The following is an 18,198-nucleotide window of genomic DNA, read 5'->3' as shown; positions in this document are numbered from 1 at the left end:
TGAAAACGACAGTGAAAAATGGCAGCTCTTACATTCTGCCCTAAGAGCTTTGTGTAGTCAGGAGGAAGATGATGCACTAATAACACTTCTGGAGCAAGAAAGAAATGAGATTAATATCTGATAGTCGTCCATCTGGGTTGTCCCATTGCACTGCCAGTATAGCTTCTTCCCTCTTTTTGTGTGGTGTCCTGTTGCTGTGGGTGCACAAGGTTACAGGGAAATCCTACCCAAGGCTTCAGCCCAGTGGAATGGGATTGGTGCATAGAAATTGCTGAGCTAAAGGAGGATTGAGCTATTTCAGGCCTTCCAGTGGCTATGTGTCACATAGAGGATGCTTATCTGCTTATCTGGTGGAACTGGGAAACTCCACACCATTTAAGAATAATAGACATCCAGGTAGGAGAGGCACCATAGAAATCCCCAGGGAAACAGAAATAGCTGGGAGGCCATCAGCTATTTTTATCCCCTTTGTAACTGTTCCTAGAGACCTGAACCTACATTCCTGTTACTTCTGCTAAGCTATCAATGCAGAATCAGCCCCCAAATAAATTTGATTAGGAAATCTATTAAAGAACATTTGGCTAGAAAAATCATTAGCAATTCTCTTTGCTATCTGTTCCACTCAGAGGAGAGGGGTAGTTTGGCTGGGGCCTTGGCTCAAACTGAGTAGCAGACTTGCTTGTCCAAAGAAGTAAATACAGATACCTGAGAGTGTACCAATAGCAGGGCTCAAGAACCAAGTTAGGTCTTGATTATTTTTTAATAAATCGGGATAAACTGCAGCAGATAAATTAAATGTTTACTGCATTTTAAAATGTCACAGAAGGGGTAACTTGGAGTTCTGCTGGCTGATTCTCTGAACTCCAGGTTGTGCTCCAGGAGTCTGTTTCTGTACTGAGCATGGCAGACTGTCTGCAACAGCTATTTTTCTCATATAGTATATAACTGTAAAATCTATCAGTATGTGATGAAATAGTGTTAACAAATAATTTAAAAGGAGATCTCTGACAACAGGGCTTGGGTAGTTTATTTAAACTAGAAAGCCATTAAAGTAGTGCCTATATATAGCTATGCTTACAAAGAAAAATTCATCTGTACAATGAGATTAGGATTTATAACATTTTAGAACTCTGGTGTTAAGAGATGACAGAATAAACAACTAAGAAGCATCTACTGCTGGTTTATTTGCAGCAGCCTGAAACTTTTTGAGTTTTACCTCAAATGGAAGCTGCAGGAGGTCAGCCCCTCCATTGCTGATCTGTCCACATGAATGAAGGCAGTAACAGGACACCACTCTTGCTTCTCAGGTTTGAATTGTGCTCTCAAAACAACCTGATGTCTCTGTGAGCTAGAAAGAGACCTGGTCCTGTCCACAGTCATGGACATACAGCATTCACAGACAGTGCAAGAATAGTAATTCTAAATGCTACAAAAAATAAATAAATGAAAGTAAGGCTTAAACTGAGGAGGTGACATGAAGGGGCTTCAGTGCAGTTTGTTCTGACTCTGAAATCCTGTGGCCTGTAGTGTTGAGCATTAGCAGTCATGACCTCTTCGTTTCTAGGCAGACAAGGGTCATTAGACTGGAGAAAAGTGATACCGTCTAAATTTATGGCCCTGTCTCAATAAAGGAATGAGTACCAGGTAATTTTGGGGAAGGAGCAAGAACCTCAAAGTATGTAACATGCAATTCATAGGAAAATCAGAAATATGCTTAATTCTTTGGCAGTGAGCCACAGGTTTTTATCAGCTCTACCATATATTTAATAATAATCCTAACTAATATAACTAAGTTATTCTTATTAACCATATAAATATGCAGTCTTCCTCCTTTATTTAAAACCTTAATTTCTTGATCCCTGTAATATCTTCTGGTGATGAGATTTGCAGGCTGATCATACACAGATTTAACTGTCTGCTCCATAATGTGAGAGCAGGATCCAAATATTGTCTTGTCTGGACAGAGGTGGGTTCAAACTTGCCAAATTTTCTGCTTATATTACAGCCCATCTGATTTTTGCTTCCTGTGTGCCTAGAGTTTTCCAGCCACATGGAAGAAACTGCATTAAATAGCTCCTACTTTCTGTAGGGGTTTGTGAGATCATTTTACTAACCAGTTGCCTCAGCTATGACTTGCTGCAGAGAGCACTGTATTGAATGACTTTTCAGAGCAAATCCAGGCTGGTTTAAAGAACACAGAGAGGAGGCTGTTCCTTGCTATTTATTTTGAGAATGGGGTAGTAAGAGGATCTAATTAAATCTCCCAGACACTGTCTTGAGAAAAATCCTGCAGGCTGGAGCATTTTAATGGTTTTGTTTCTTTGCTTTTGTTGGAGGCTTCATAGACTGATGTGTCTGGCCATGGGTACAGCAATAAGAAACACGAGGTGAGCACTGTATTCTGCTCTGGGCCAGGCAGGTTGGAGAGATGTGGTCTGGTAGTTGGAACTTTGTGTGTGTCCTCTAACACAGTGTGTCACCACAGAGAGGTTAGCACTTGCATTGTTTCCATTCCCCCAGCTGACAGAGCAGGGCAGACAATGTGCATCTGCCTCAGAACATTACTTTAAGTGTCTAAATTGCTTTGAGAGCAGTGCATGAAATGAGCATATTATCACTGCTCTTCCTCCAGGAGCATGCAGTGCTGCTACCATGGTCAGTCAGTCAGGTCTAGGGAAAATATCAGCTCAGTTAACTCATAGGAACAACTACAGGTGGACATGGCCTACACCTAGCAGCATTATTTTTAAGCAGTAAAAATGGATTAAAATGTGCAACAGATTAATCATTGCCAGTAGTCTGCAGCCTATGACCTTCCACAGAAATTTTTTTTGTGTGCTATCTTCTCAGCAGGGACGATTTTACAGAAATTGAAGTTTGTTAATCTGTAATTCAGCTGTGCAAATAAAGGGAATTCTTCAAATTAAGATTTTATATTTTTGCTGGGCAGGGCTTTAGTTAGGAATACATTGCAGTACCTAGGCAGGAAAGGGTCCAGCAACATAGCTGGTCTTAGCTGTTCTGGGTCAGAAGCTCTGCTCAGACCTTGCACAAAGCAGAAAATGGTGGCAGTGGAGGGGGAGCAGGTGGGTACTCTCTTGTGTGAAATTTGAGTACAGAACTGCATTCTAGGTTACATGGCAAATCAATCATATTCTGAAAACAACACTCTGTTGGGAGATGACCTACTACTTTTTTTTAACAGCATTCGTTCGAGAATTTTTAGTACTTTGCAGTCAAATATATAGTGATCCTAAAATTATGTGGGATTGAATAACTGTACTCTACAGAAAGAGGAATTACTTAACCCAGTCATGAACTGCAGACATCTCTAGGGCAGGAAGGAACTGACAGGGCTCCCAGCCCCATGCAGCAATGACAAGAGAGGGCAGAGAGGATGGCAAGCCCTTTGTCTTGTTAAAGGAAGCAATGAGACCACTGTTCTCAACACAGCAGGCAGGACAGTGCTTCTTAAGGCCCTGCTTGATAGACTGATGCACGGTCACCATGACTGATTTGCTTCTGAAATAAAAAGAGTTGACTCAGCTATGAATCTAAGCTCTCATTTTTGGGTGCTGGGCATTGGGTATCTGATTCCTGCTGCCTCTCAAGACTGGCAGCATGTGCCTTGTGGCACTCAGTAGCCTCTTTCCAGACTGGGCAAGTGCTCCTGGGCTGGCTCTGGAGTGGAGTCTGTGTCATTCAAAAGCAAGGATCACATATCACGTCCATGCAATTTCCATCTGTGGGTAGCACTGGCAGGTTTCCTGTTGGATCTTTTCTGCACAGCAAATGAAACAAGATATTGTGTAATCCAGCTAAGCAAGCCCCTTCCCTTCCAGATGATAGGGGGTGTTTTTACACTGCTGATTCTTGCAAATGAAGTCTTCAGGGGAATTATCAACATTCCCAACATGGGAGCTTGCTGTATGATTGCTGCTTACAGGAGGGAGAAGTGGTGTCTGCAGCTGTAGGCTCAACTTAGTGGCAAATGATGATCTATTGGAGGGAAGAAAGCAAAGCAGCCCGGGTAACCCAGCTGAGGTTGCTATTTTTCAACAAGTTTCCTTTTCTGTTTATGGTATAACATAATAGACTTTCTTCCCTTGGAGCCCAGTGGGTGCCAGTCATTGCTCATATCCTCTCCTCTGAGGTGGCCCAGGGCCTGGGGCAGGCAGGCTGGTGCACATGGCTCTTTGGGCTCTTTGGGTGATCCTTGGGGCAGGTGGTGTTGCCCATTGCTCATTGGGCTCTTTGGGTGATCCTTGGGGCAGATGGCTCTGCAGCCTCTTGCACTGCCTCTGGGAATTGCATACTAGTCTCTTACCTCCCTTTTCCTGTGTGTAATGTTGGAAAGTTCCTGCCCTGTGTGGCCTCCTCCACTACCGCAACTTCACTCCAGGAGATGCTCAGTTAGCCTGATTTGCACTGCACAGGTCTGTGGGGAGCAAGAGAGACCATGGCTCTCTCTAGCAACATGAAGGTGATTTTCTGAACAAAAAAGCAACTGCAGCCTTGTGCTGCCACCCCCACAGCAGGACCCCCACACCTTTGGGGACTGGTATGTGGAGGGAGTTGCCTACTGGTACCAGCAAGTGGTTGAGCAACTGAGACTGGGAACTTGCTATTTCTCACTGGCCTGGCCTGAAAGAGAAACTCCTTCTACCATGGAAAATCCTGAGCACACAATCCTCTGGGAGGCGGGAAGTAACGGCCTGTTCAAGCACGAGATTGTCTGACCAGTCTGGTCTATTAAAGAGAAGTTCCTGCAGTTATCCTGCTGGCACTGGTTTGAATTATAGTGCAGACAGACCTGCTGTCCTTCACTGGTGAAGTTGGTGTCTGGGTAATGTTTTCAAAGCTGCAGCATTACTGGGAAAATAGGTCAGAAGTATCATCGTGGAAAGAGGGAAAATTTCTCCTCCACTCTAAGCAGAGCACAGAAAGAGGCACTTGTAGCTATGACAAAATTGACCTGATGGCTAGCATCCTACCCCAGGACTGGCAGGGCTATGGTTAGAGAAAAAAACAGCAAATTGGGCTTGCTCTCCTAGACTGCTGGCTCCCTACAGCTGTGCACTGCTTGAGGCAACAAACCTCAGCCCAAGTTAGAGCTAAGGAAGGTTCATTCCTGCTGCAATACAGGTATTTTTAATGTAATAACATTTTCAAAAATCCTTTGTCTCTGTCTTGTGTCCCTATAGGAAGAGTGCCAGAATTATGTCCGAGTGCTGATTGTTTATGGCAAGAAGGTTTTCACCTGTGGTACCAATGCCTTTTCACCAGTGTGTTCCAGTCGACAGGTCTGTTCTGCCTCTTCTACAGTGATGGAGAGGGTTGGATACATGCTCTGGGGAAGGACAGTCATTTGGCAGGCTGTCATGGCTGCACAAAATATGTTCTAAATGTAGCTGACTGAAATTATGTTGGTTTTCTTCTTTGGGCTGCTTTGGGGCAATGACTGTGTCTGCAGTTGGGGAACAAAAAGTTCATGTTATGGCTGAGTTTGGTCTGGAGAAAGTGCTGCTCAGGTAAACCTTGGGTATGGCACTGAAAATGGGAAATATAGACAAGCTTAGCTCTGAGTACCTCCTGAGCTAAACACTTCAAAGTTTCTTTAAAATAAATAGCAAAACTCCCTTTGGGTTCAAGGGAGGCAGGAGCAGGTCCAGAAAAATGTTTGTATGTTTTTTTAAGGCCAGTATGTATTCAGGAGGTGTCTACAGAAGATTAAAAACCTGCACTTGCACGAGGGGCACCTGATTACACCAAGGGGGTTTGGGCTTTATTGACTGGAGAATAAACCTTTGTACAAAGCAATAGGATCAGTGAGGCTCAGACACAACTTCTTACATTGGCAAATGTTGGCTGTAAAGAACAATTTTCAGTCATCACTAAGATTACATTCTCCTAGCTACCTGATTTTTAAAAATCAGGGATTTGCTCATAGGTACTCATGGGCAAACCAAATTCTTTGTACCATTAAGAAAGTCAGATGCTCTTCAAATTTTCTTCTCTCTCCTTTTAAATACAGGTAGGAAATCTCAGCAAAATCATTGACAGAATTAATGGAGTGGCTCGGTGCCCGTACGACCCTCGGCATAACTCGACAGCTGTGATTACATCACGGGGAGAACTCTATGCTGCAACTGTGATTGATTTTTCTGGACGGGATCCTGCTATTTACCGCAGCCTTGGAAATGTTCCCCCACTTAGGACAGCACAATACAACTCCAAATGGCTCAATGGTAAAGTCATGTGGGTCACATCTGAGCAAGAGATGTATTAAAGTCAGCTTGACAGGCTTGTAAATCTTTCTCTCTCTTTTCATATTGAGATCCAGAGTTATGATGGGAAGGGCTTCCAGAGCAATAATCAATGCAGCTTAGAAGACATTTAAAAAGAGCCTGGAATTATTTCAGAAAAGTTGATTTAGAATATAGAAACTGGGTCTTATAGGCTACTTAACATATATACGGGTCTCTGTCTTGTGAGATGGCCAAATACATCATTTTAACAAGAAAACCACCCAAAGATTCGAAGATCAAAATCAACTTAAAGCATGGCATTGTTGACCCAGTTCTGCAGAGTGATAGGCACTCTTTACTTCCTCTGACTCAGCTGAAGATGCCTGGCTTCAGTGCCAGTGCAAGATCACTCCAAAAATGAGAAATTTCACAGCACGTTATGTTCCATATGAGTCCATGCTGATGTGGATTTATAGTTATTAAAAGCAGCTCATACCCCAGTGTGATAATACCCTTCATCAAGCAAGCTATAGAATTTCAACCAGCATCCCCTGCACTGAGTCCATACCTTCCAATTGGGGCAAAGCACTTCTAGTCTGAGCAGACTGTAGTGATGGAGACCCCAGTATTCCCTCTATCTCCTTTTACTCAGGTAATATGATCAGATATTTCAAATATTTCTATTAGATTTCAGGGCCTTTCAATTCAAGATAAGAGCAGTGGGACTGTGCACTCTCTGGAGCTTAAGAAGATTGAGCTAGGCTTTTGCAGGCATCCTGAAGTCAGTATGGAGATATGGAGTGCAAGGGAAAGGATCAGGAAAGACAGTGAATTAGGAACAAGAAGCATCATAGCCCATATACACTCACTGGAAACATGTTCCTGTTGTCTGTGCATGAATGCAAGATTCAGAAGGAAGCCACATTGGAACATGGGAGTTTAAGGAAGACAAACAGTAACTGAAGTTCTCATATGTGACTGGAAAAACTCATGTGACTCTTGGATTTATAACCTTGTGCAGCATTGGTGACATTGGAGTAACTTTATCCTGTTCTGGCCACTTTTCAACAAGAAACAGAAAACCTGGAGGTGATTCAGAGAAGATCCATTCAGTGATTTGAAACTTGGAAAACCTGCCTCACAGCGAGAGCCTTAAGGAGCTCAATTTATTTATCTTTCTGAAAAGGAGATAAAAGGTGTTTTGTTCATGATATGGAAGTACTTACATGAAGAGAAGATTTTGAAAAGGATAAAGTTCTTTAGTCTAGCAGACAAGTCATGACAAGAACCTGTGATTGGAAGCTGAAACCAGATAATGTCAAATGGGAAAAGAAGTACAGGTTGCAGCTGGGTCAGTCTTTAGTGATTTGAACAAGTCACTGAGGAAAGTGATGGATGTAAAGCCAGGTGACATTGTCCACTAATATCAGATCTCCTTTGAAAGATGTGGTCTAATTCTCCTGTTAGTTACAGGATCTGATGGTGGAATTACAGGGTCAAATTATCTGGCTTGTGTTAGACAGAAGGTCAGATTTGGGATCATAATGGTCCCTTTAAGGTTCATGGTTAGTTTGAAGAAGAAAGTTTGACAGGGGATGATTTGCAATGCCCTCCCCTCTGTACCATCATCTGCCTCCCAAACTTGCCTTGCAGCAGAAGTAGGCTGCCTGTGTTCTCCTTCCATTCCTGGACTGCAGCTTTAAAGGAATCCTGTCCTTCCCTTTATTCTTCTTCCTTTGAGCACTAATCAGAAGTTAACATTGTGAAAACACCCTATTAAACCAACAGGTTTGGGGAAGGTTTATTTGTTTGGTCAAATATTATTCATTGGCCAAACTTTTCCTTTTGCCAAAGAAACTTTTAGGATAAAAGACTGTACACTTTAAAGCTTTGTTATATCCCCAATTAAAATATTTATTACTAAACCTACTAAATTCAAAGTTCTTTTCAATTCTTGTGAAAATAATACCGAAAATTTTAGGAGAAAAAGCATCAAGGAGAGCACATTTCACTACTGTCAGTCTCTGGCATGGTTTTGTTTTATGGACATAAGATAATCTTTTGTGCCTAGAAACTGGAAAGGTTTGATGATAAAAGCCAGATGTGACAGTGCTGGGAGAGTAGCTTGAATGTTTCAGTGCAGCTGTCTGGGGAATCGGGCGGATGCACGCAGCATATTTAACACATCATAAGGTCCACTTCAAAAGTGAATAGGTGAAGCAGCCCAATGGGGAGACTTTATTTTGTAAAATGAGTATAGGTACAAAGAATAGTCATGCATATGCAAAATGTTGAACTCTGCTTTCACTGAAATCAGTACCAGCTTTGCCAATAAAGTGGAGAAAAAATGGGACCTTTCCAAGATCTGAAAAAAGGTACTAGAGCTATATCCTCATATATCATTATTCCCATCTACTGTTTTTATGTCCTCTGCTGACTCCAAACTCCCTGTGGTCCCAGCTTTGACAGGCTGCATAAATGGAGCTGGCAGTGCAATGCATTGAGCAAGTCAGTGAGCATGGATTGATTTCTAACCTATATAAATCTCTTCAAATGTTTGTTTTTCAGAGCCTAACTTTATTGCTGCCTATGACATCGGCTTGTTCACCTACTTCTTCTTCCGTGAGAATGCGGTGGAACATGACTGTGGGAAAACAGTGTATTCCCGTGTGGCAAGGGTCTGCAAAAATGATATTGGAGGGAGGTTTTTGCTGGAGGACACATGGACAACTTTCATGAAGGCCAGACTGAACTGCTCTCGTGCTGGAGAAATCCCTTTCTATTACAATGAATTGCAAAGCACCTTCTACCTTCCTGAGCAAGATCTGATCTACGGCATCTTCACTACTAATGTGTGAGTTGCACTCGCTTTACTGCCCTGCCTCTAGTCCCAGCAGTCTGAGACTGACAATGTATTGATTTCTGAGACAGTCTGAGTAATCATTTTTGAAAGATCATTTGGTAAATGTGAAAGAATAGATAGATCTGTGTTATCCATCATGACTACATAGTCTTAGGACAGTGTTTTTAATCCATGGCTCACAGATTCCTGGAGTCCATAAAAGGTGACTGTGCAGTTTTAGGGTAACTTAATTTGATGCAAACCTGGGCATTGACAGACCTCAGACTTTTTGTAGGGACAGTCCAACTTGTGTAGTTTAGAGAGATGATCTAAAAATGACCCAACAGAAACACATTAATTTCCAGCCAGGCTAATTGCCTGGACAATCTAACACATTTGTGTGAACACTGGAGCTGACCCATGAGATGGACTGGTAACACACACTTGGGAGAGAAGGGCTGGAAGGAAAAGAACGAGGCACATGGGATCACAACAGCCTAGACTGAAAACAACATCTATCGCAGTTGAACAGCACTGTAATAGCAAGGTCATGAGGGCCACAAGGCATTTAGCATTTCCAAGGCAGGATGGGGAGGTTTTACCTCTGCCAGACTGTTTGAGGTCCAGAAATCAAAAGCAGTGATGGAACTCTCAGGGGAAGGTATGATTTCTGATACTTCATAATCACCTCTTCTTGGCTTGATATTGAAAAAACTTGTAATTGGAATGATTTAGTGTAGCTATGAAAGCAGAAAGGAGAAGAGGAGTTAATTAAAAAATATATTAAAAAACTCATAATGTATATTTTTAAGTCAGGAAAGCTCAAATAACTTTTTCTCTGATGCCTAAGGCTAGGATGATAAGTTTCAAGCTATAACCAGTCTGCATGGTATTGAGTTTCAATAATACATGTTCTCCAGGGGGGTGTTAGGCTGACGTGTAAAGTGGAGAATGAAAATCTGAGTAGTTACTCCATATGGCAAATGCTCAAAGTGCCTTCCTTGTGCTGGGCAGCCAACTTGTTTGGGGTTTTTGTGTGCAGTGCTGTCCTATATGAATAAGGGCCTGTTCGCAGGGAGCCCACAGAAAACCAAAGCAGTGAAGCCCTGCTGAAGTACAAACCCTCCTGTTTTAATGTGTCACCTGCTGGTGTGACAGGGCTTGAACTTCAGCCCTTGAAGTCACAAAGCATCAGCCCCAACTCCTTGAGCTAAAGCACTGTTGGGAGCCTCACTGTGAGTCAACAGAGCCTGAATGTTCTTCCCCTCTGTAAATTCCAAGAAATAGGTAAGTGTTTGGCGACCCTCATCCTCTTCCGTGTTTTGTTTCTGTTCCATTGCCAATGTCAGTCAAAGTGATCCAGCAGAGAAGCAACTAGAAAAAATAAACACAATTGAGCACTGCATCTTGACTGTGGGCTAGGGGAAGAACTGTCCTCAGATTGAAAGGCACATGAGTCATTCTTTAAAATAAGACGATATTTGCCAAACTTCCTGAACATTAAAAGGAAATCTGGCTACTGCTTTGGGCACTTGAGCTGACCACTCCCCCCCCCCCCCATTTTGGTTTTTTTTTGCTGTTGGAGAGGACTCATGTGCCCATAGTGATAATGTTTTATCTATCCATTTGCCCATTCATCCAGCCAAGAATGGAAGCTGGAAATGAGAAAACTATTAATAACTGTATTTTATTTATCAAATTGGTGATGGTTTTGGACAATCAAAGGGGAGACATAGACTAGCTTTGGCTGAGACAGTTCTCTTCTGCTGTGTCCATCTCCCAAGTTTAACATGAGATGTGATGAGTGTTACCTGTCTCCTCAGTGGACACTTGAGCATTCTTTGTACATCAGGGATGTAGGATCTCTCTTTTATCTTCTGAATATAATATAATATGCAACATTTGTGTAATTGAAGAAATTAGTAATTGATAACAGCTGAAGTTATATCAAATAGCATTTTGGGTGCACAACATAGTGTTCTTTTAAAAGTTCAAACAGAAAATGTTCCAATTTGTCATCCAACTAGAGAAATAATGTTAATTATTCTTTTAACTTTCACTGGGACTTATATCATGATACATGAGCTCTGCATACCAAAGAGGGTTAATTTATGCGCCAGTCTGAGTTTCTTTGTGATAAAATGCCAATGCAACACAGAACTATGTTTTTTGGTTTTTTTTAATGATGTTTACAGGTATTTTTACTTTGGAAGGTTCATGTTTATGAATTTAGGGTCATCTTATAAAAAAAGGGAATTAGTGGTTGTGGCAACACCCATGTATAGATTTATTGCTTCATGTTATGTTATACCCAGCTGTATCAGTGGGAAACAGAGCTTTTGGGGGAAGCTGCTGATGAAATTTTTAAGATGTTTTTATTAAAATTTTCTGGGAGGTAATAGAGACAATGTTAAAACCTCTTTGAACTTAACCCATTGTTTAAACCAGCTAGTTAGTCACAGGAGGTAGGAGGTGGGAATGAAGGAAGTTGCACTTCACACCAAAACAGAGGGGCCAGCTGCACCAGTTGATGTCACTGGCTTGAGACTGAGATCAAACTTTTCATAAGGAGGGATGGGAAATATGCCAGACCACAGATGGAAAAGAAAATGGTCCACAGATTTAATGGAAAACCTCTTTCCTTTCTCCATTCCAGCAAAGAGAAAAGGTTAAACTACAAAGTCCTTAGCAGAGCCCTAAAAATATTCTTTTTTTTCTCTTTCTTTTAAGTATTTTCATTAGACTAGTGGAATTTTATTCTTTCTTTTCCTTTTTCATTTTCTCCCGCATTGTCTTTTTTTTTTCCTGTGTGCGCCTCAAGGCATTTACTTGTCATCCATCATTAGGTTTGTCTTAAAAGCTGCTGTCTGTGAGCATGCACTGCATCAGCAGTGTTCAGACAAAAGTGGAGAAAGGTTTGCCTGGCATTGCTTTGACATGTTCAAAGTGAGCTACTCCATCATTCTGGGGATGCAAGGGGCAGGGGGAGCAGAGAATGGGAAGGCAAAGCAGGAAGTTCTTCCTGATGTTGTATTGCTAGGAAGATATATGCTGTGAAAGAATCTGTTCTTCTGCTTTCCAGCCTGGAATGGTGAAGAAAGGATTTTTTTGTGTGTGCAAGAGAGTGTAATTATTGGTTTAGTTAAAAAAAAAAAAAAAGGCAAAAAAGTGTTCTTTTCAGGGAATTCAAATTGCCTTAATTAGCAAAACGATTCATACAGAAGGGCTTGGGTTATTTAAAAGGCACCGTGATGAATCAGTCTCTCATGCTGGCCCTATTTTTAGTTTTATTTTGATATCTTTTTCTCTAAACCTTGTAGTTTTTCTAAAAAAAAAAAAAAAAAAAGGAGGGGGAGGAGGGAAGAACTGGGAGCAGGTTTGAATTTCAGGTCATCACTTATCAAATGTCCCTCTGAGTCAGTTTTGTTGAGGTCACCATCTAGGAAGTGCCCTCCAACCCTCTTGAGGCAGGAGGAGATGAGCTGGCTCAGGACCCTGCAGAAGTGAGTCCTCCTGGGCTGAAATGGAACAGCAAAGGCCAATGATCTGTGTGCAGTGTGACTGGGCAGCCCAGCATCCCTGAAACACACTCCTTTCCAAAGAGTCCTTCCCACAGCAGCATTTCCCTCACCGTGCTGTGCCTCCCCTGGCTGAATGTGCTTGAACAGTCTGGGGCTTGTCTGCCCCAGACAGATCCTCTTCCCACCTGGGAACACACAGAAGTGAACTGTGGCATTGAAAACAGAGGTTCTCGTGAATTAACAAGACCTTTTTGCATGCTGAGCTGCTGTCAGAACCAGCTGGTTTGTCACTGTCACCTTTTCCCTTCCACTGCATGTATATAAATATAATCCTAGGTGATATATTTTGTAGCTGAAGATTTCAGGAACCTACAGAAACAGAATTTCACCTTGAGAAACAACAAGAGATTAAAAATTAGCTTGCTTGTAATCAATAAAGATAGATAGGTTGTAAAAAAATAAAAGTAAAACCAGACACAAATAATCCATGCAAATTAAACTGTATTCACCTTTCTTGTCAGAACTGCTTCCATGGCCCTTAAATCTCTGACATTTTAAAACCAAACTTTAAATTCATTCTCAAAATTGTCACGCAAGTCATCTGCATTTTACAGTTTATTTATTTATTTATTTATACTCCCTGTGAGATTGGTATCACTGTACATCTACCTAGCAATTTACATGTATTTTATTTGAGTGGAGTTTGATGTCTGTTATGATGAAAATGTCAATGTTCTAATGATTAAATTGATTTTTTTCCCCTCCCCTCTTCCAGAAACAGCATAGCTGCCTCAGCAGTGTGTGCCTTCAATCTGAGTGCCATTACTCAGGCATTTAATGGCCCCTTCCGCTACCAAGAAAACCCAAGATCAGCCTGGCTGCCAACATTAAACCCCATCCCCAACTTCCAGGTACTGCTGTTGCCCTTCAGTTTGCTGCAGTCCCTCTGATGTTCTGTCCCTTCAGTGGGTTGATTTGTGTAGGGCTTATTTCTCCAGGTAGACCCACGGTACAGATAAATTGTTTTTCTCCACATTTATGAGTGTTTTAGTCTGTGGAACTCCTTGCCACAGAATTCATGGCAAAAATTGAATAGTTTAAGGAATAATAAAAATGTTCTGGGTTTTTTATAATAATGAATGATTTAAATCTCTGTTGCACTTATCACTGGCACATGAGCTCTGAGGATGTGATTCTCACAAGAGGACATAAGGCATGTCCCTACTAGAACTGGGAAGGATTAAAAGCTGAAGCTGGACAAAGTCAAACTAGAATGGAGACAATCTATATTTTTTAAACAAGAAAGGTAATTAACCACTGTGACTCTGCAAGGAAATGATGAATTTTCCATCACTTGATGGGGCCCCTAAGGCTACCAGTGCTTCAGTGGAAGATGAATGACTTTCTAACACATGGTAGCTCAGCCAGAAGCCATGGACATGTTGCCACAGTAACTGGTGGAAGGGGACACTTGAGGATTGTCACAGGATTGTTCCTTCTCTTTTTAAAAATCTTTGAGTTTATGAATGAGCAACTTTCCAGGATTATCAGTTAAAGCAATTTTGAAAATTATGAAACAGCTTCAGTTGCTTTATCACCAGATCCAGTCAGTGTGGGGCAGAATATGTGTATGACAGCCCTGACAACCCTGAGTCTTCTGGAGCATGAGCCCATTTTACAGCTCAGCTCCTTCCCAGCAGCAGAATCCTGGGGAGGATGGACTTGTCTTCATGTCCTTGCTTCCCCATGGCAAATCCTTTCAGCCTGATTTTCTGAATCTGGCTCTCCTTTATTATGGCAAATGTGCTGAGGCTGCCTGCAAGTGCCATCTGCCTTCAAACTGGTGATGTCAAGGACCTTCCAAAAAGAAATCTACAGTCGCCTGAAATCACAGCAAGAGCAGATGGGAGACAGGTCTCTGCTGCAGGCAGGGACAGCCTTGTCTTCCTGCTGAGGAACCTGATTTCTTCTCCTGAATTCCCTCTTGACACCTGTCTGAGGGCTCCTGCCCATACGAGGTGGGACAGGCTTGGCCTCTTGATCACCCTCTCAGCTTGGTGCATTCAAAACCAAGAAACAAAGCCCTGCTGGAGGTCCAGCCATGCCCAAACATAGCCAGGTTTTTGTTGTTGTTCTTGGTTTGGTTTATTTTTTTAATTTAAAGGGAATATTAAGGCAAACTGAGACTCAAGGACTTTCTGTCCCTTGCTTGGCTAACCCAGAAGGAATAGTAAAGGACTTTGCAAGGCATTTCCATGTAGAGAAAAGTATCAGATAAAATGTGTAGTGTAAAGATTGCAGCAGCAAGATGAAAGAAAAGGGTCAGAGGAAAATAAGGAAAGGAAAAAAGAGGTATGTGGTAGCCAAAAGGAAGATTGCAAGAAGAGATTAAGATGTTTTTCAAGTACAGAAGGAACAAGAGGTCAGTGAGGAGCCTTAAGGAGATGACAAGGGTAATTTAGTGACAGAAGAGGCAGATATTGCAAAAACATTAAATTAATTTTTGTGCCTCAGTGTTCACAAAGAAAGATGAGGGGAGCATGCCAGAATTTTTTTTCTTGCAGAGAGGAAGGAGAAATACAGAGAAGGAAGGATGCAGAAGACCAGGACAGTACAGATAATCAGGAAATTAGAACAAAACAACATTAAACCAAATCAGAGGGATGCTGCGTCAGCACATGAGCTGCCAATAGACCAAAAGAATTATCTGTGACTTGCTGAGAACAGAAAACAAAACCAACAATGACATTCCTGCTACTGGGACTCCTTTTAGGTGATGCAATAGAAGGAAAAGTGAATGGGGAGATGAGTATCCAAAGGAAGACAGTGCTGAGAACAAGAAGGAGCATAGGATACAATAAAAGAGAGAGATCTAAGAACTCTTTAGAATCTGGGATGAGTCATGAACTAAAAAATACCAATGCAATAGAAAAAAGCATTAAAACCCACCTGAGGACACATAAAAAACCCACAGATGTTTCCTTGGTCTAGCTATTCAGGAAGATGCTTAAATTGATTAAAGAGTGACCATGTTCATAGGTTGTGAGAATCAACATAACTGTTCTCCTAGTTCACACAGCCTCTAGACTATTGTAAAGCTTAGTACACCAGCCACTGGAATCCATATTTACTGTGTGAATGTGTGTTAAATCCTTGACAACTCATTTTAGCACATAGTGGGAGAAGGGCTGCGTGGTGCACCCAGGAAAGGCAGCGATACCACTAAGGGTTGCTGTGATGTGCATGGAGAGTGTGCACATGGGAAATTTGTACACTGCAGCTCAACTGCTGTAAATCAGCATCCTCATTCTCAGTGTTCTGACTTTTCTTCAAGGAAAGCCCAAACACCTGGATCCAAAATGAAGAAAAATAAACGTGTAGGATTTTATTTCTAGTGAAATTGCTCAGGTGTGAGTTTCATTTAGTGAGTAGTGAAGTTGCTCATCGACTGAGTATGGGTCTTGGCAGGACTTAGTTGTACCACTGCCTCCCATGGTCTTGGGAAGATAAATAACCAGTCACCCTGCTGCCTTTAGGAGTAATAAGTTTTTTGCCCTCCAGGCATGATATTGTGGGGAAGAGTGAGATCCAGCCCTAACAACTGACATGGACCAAAAAAGTAGCACTGGCTTTTGAAAATATTGAGTTCTAGAGATTAATCTAAGATGGCAACTCAGGCCTTAAAATGCATTATCCACTGGTTTAAAAGACGCAAGTTGTGCTGTTTTTCTTCCTAGTTCTTGCTGTACAAGGGAATTGAGTCCTGTTTCAGTGCCTCCCTTGGTGCTGGAGGATGGGTAGTTATGGCTTGATCTGGTATTTGCTGTTAGGAGAAAAGGGGTGGGGGGAGCTTGTTGTGAACCTGCCTTGCTTCAGATGCTGCAGATTCCCCCTGTCCAGAGGGAAGCACATCAAAGAAAAGCAATGTGGCAAGTTTAGTTCTTTTATGCAAAACCAGTCCATTTTTAGGTTTTTTTAAACTCCAGGCTTTGTTCATTGTACAGACTGACATGCTAGGTAATGTCTGAAATATTTTAAGGATTTATCACCACAAAACTTTCTCTCCACTGCTACCTTTAAATGTTTCTACAACTAGTTTTAATTCTTTCTTTTTCTCCATGGTTTGTTGAAGGCTTTAGCCCTTCTGTTGTGCTGGTTGAGGGTATCACAAGGGAATGAAACTGCACATTGCTGGTCAGTGGACCTAGGAGAAAATTTTCATAGAGTGGGCTAAAGGCCAAATCTGGGCTAAGGACCTATGATCAGACTACGTGCCTTATCCTGTGACCCTCACACAGACCCACCTCCTCAGGAAATTAGCAGGACATGAGTTTCTATGCTGGGCTGGGCAGATGATGCACTTTCTGAAATTCAGTTTTCTGGATTTAGTGTGGCACACTGAACGATGACAGCCCTAACGAGAACCTGACAGAGAGAGTGCTGCAGGACGCTCAGCGCCTGTTCCTGATGAACGACGTGGTGCAGCCAGTGACCGTGGATCCCTACGTCACTCAGGACAGCATTCGCTTCTCCAAACTGGTGGTTGATATTGTTCAGGGGAAGGACACCCTCTACCATGTCATGTACATTGGAACAGGTAAGAGCATGAGGGCTTCCAACAGTTCCTCCTGCTTGCTTGTAGACCTAGCAGCCCTGGGAGCCCAATTGGGAAGTCCTTACACAGTTGTCATTCAATATGATTTTGGTACAAAACTGCATGGAAAGTTGTTTGCCTGAGTAAATTAAAAGCAGGATGGAAGACTTGAGGCAGAGTCCCAAGTGATCAGACTATAAATCTCCATTGTGTTTAAAAAGAACAATAACATTTTCTCCCTCTAATAAAAACATATTTCAACTAATCAGGCTAATAAATAACAGGGAGGAAGAGCAGAGGTGGCTGGAATGCTCATGTGGTTTCATGCATGTCAGTTGCCTCTCAGTGCTATGACAGACCCATCTCTAAATTATCAATAATAATGCATAACCTCCAGGCTTGTCCAGGGACTTAATTGTGTCTTTCTTTGCACTTTCACGGCCCTACTGATGTATGGCTCCCAGTGCTTTTGGGAATTGGCATGCACTGAAGTTTAAGGCAGATAGGGAAGCTGAGTCCTTTTTTTGTGGGAGCATAGCAAGCCAGTGGTAGAATTAAGTGTATGATTTAGGCTCTTGATTTTGACTTCCATCCACTAATTAGCAGAACATGTTGCCTTTTCTGAAAAGCACAGGTATCTTGGATAAGTGAAAATGCTGAAGAAGGACAAAGTGTTATAAATGGTTGTCTCAGCCCATAGTAATACTAATGATAGAGGTTTAATTAAATAGTTTGATTAATCAGAGCATATGGCCAGCCTCATGGGTGTAATGTTGTTATCCTCTGCAGCAGAAGCTTTGACTTTAGAATAAGATGGATAGCTTCCATAAGTGTTCATTTAATCCCACATCTGAATGCAGAGTCATTGCCTTATTCTCATGTTTATGAGAATGGAACTTCAGGACTGTGTAATAATTTATCTAACTTTTACCACCATTTGTTTCAAAAGTGGTCGTCTTGGTTTATTATTTATATGTTCTAGCAACAGTCCCA

The 18,198-nt window shown here is 41.9% G+C and overlaps 1 protein-coding gene across 1 annotated transcript in view; it reads left to right on the top strand.

The window, feature by feature from the left end:
* Positions 1-18,198, top strand: part of SEMA5B (semaphorin 5B) — a 177,171-nt gene that overhangs the window by 106,250 nt on the left and 52,723 nt on the right. Inside the window, exons 6-10 of the mRNA XM_058809538.1 lie at positions 5,205-5,303; positions 6,035-6,248; positions 8,817-9,102; positions 13,387-13,522; positions 17,001-17,208. Coding sequence (XP_058665521.1) covers positions 5,205-5,303; positions 6,035-6,248; positions 8,817-9,102; positions 13,387-13,522; positions 17,001-17,208 — 943 coding nt within the window. The remainder of the gene's footprint in view (positions 1-5,204; positions 5,304-6,034; positions 6,249-8,816; positions 9,103-13,386; positions 13,523-17,000; positions 17,209-18,198) is intronic.

The sequence above is a fragment of the Ammospiza caudacuta genome, chromosome 8 (genome assembly GCF_027887145.1).
Source record: "Ammospiza caudacuta isolate bAmmCau1 chromosome 8, bAmmCau1.pri, whole genome shotgun sequence".
Lineage (NCBI taxonomy): Eukaryota > Metazoa > Chordata > Aves > Passeriformes > Passerellidae > Ammospiza > Ammospiza caudacuta.
This window is presented reverse-complemented; position numbering and strand designations above follow the sequence as displayed.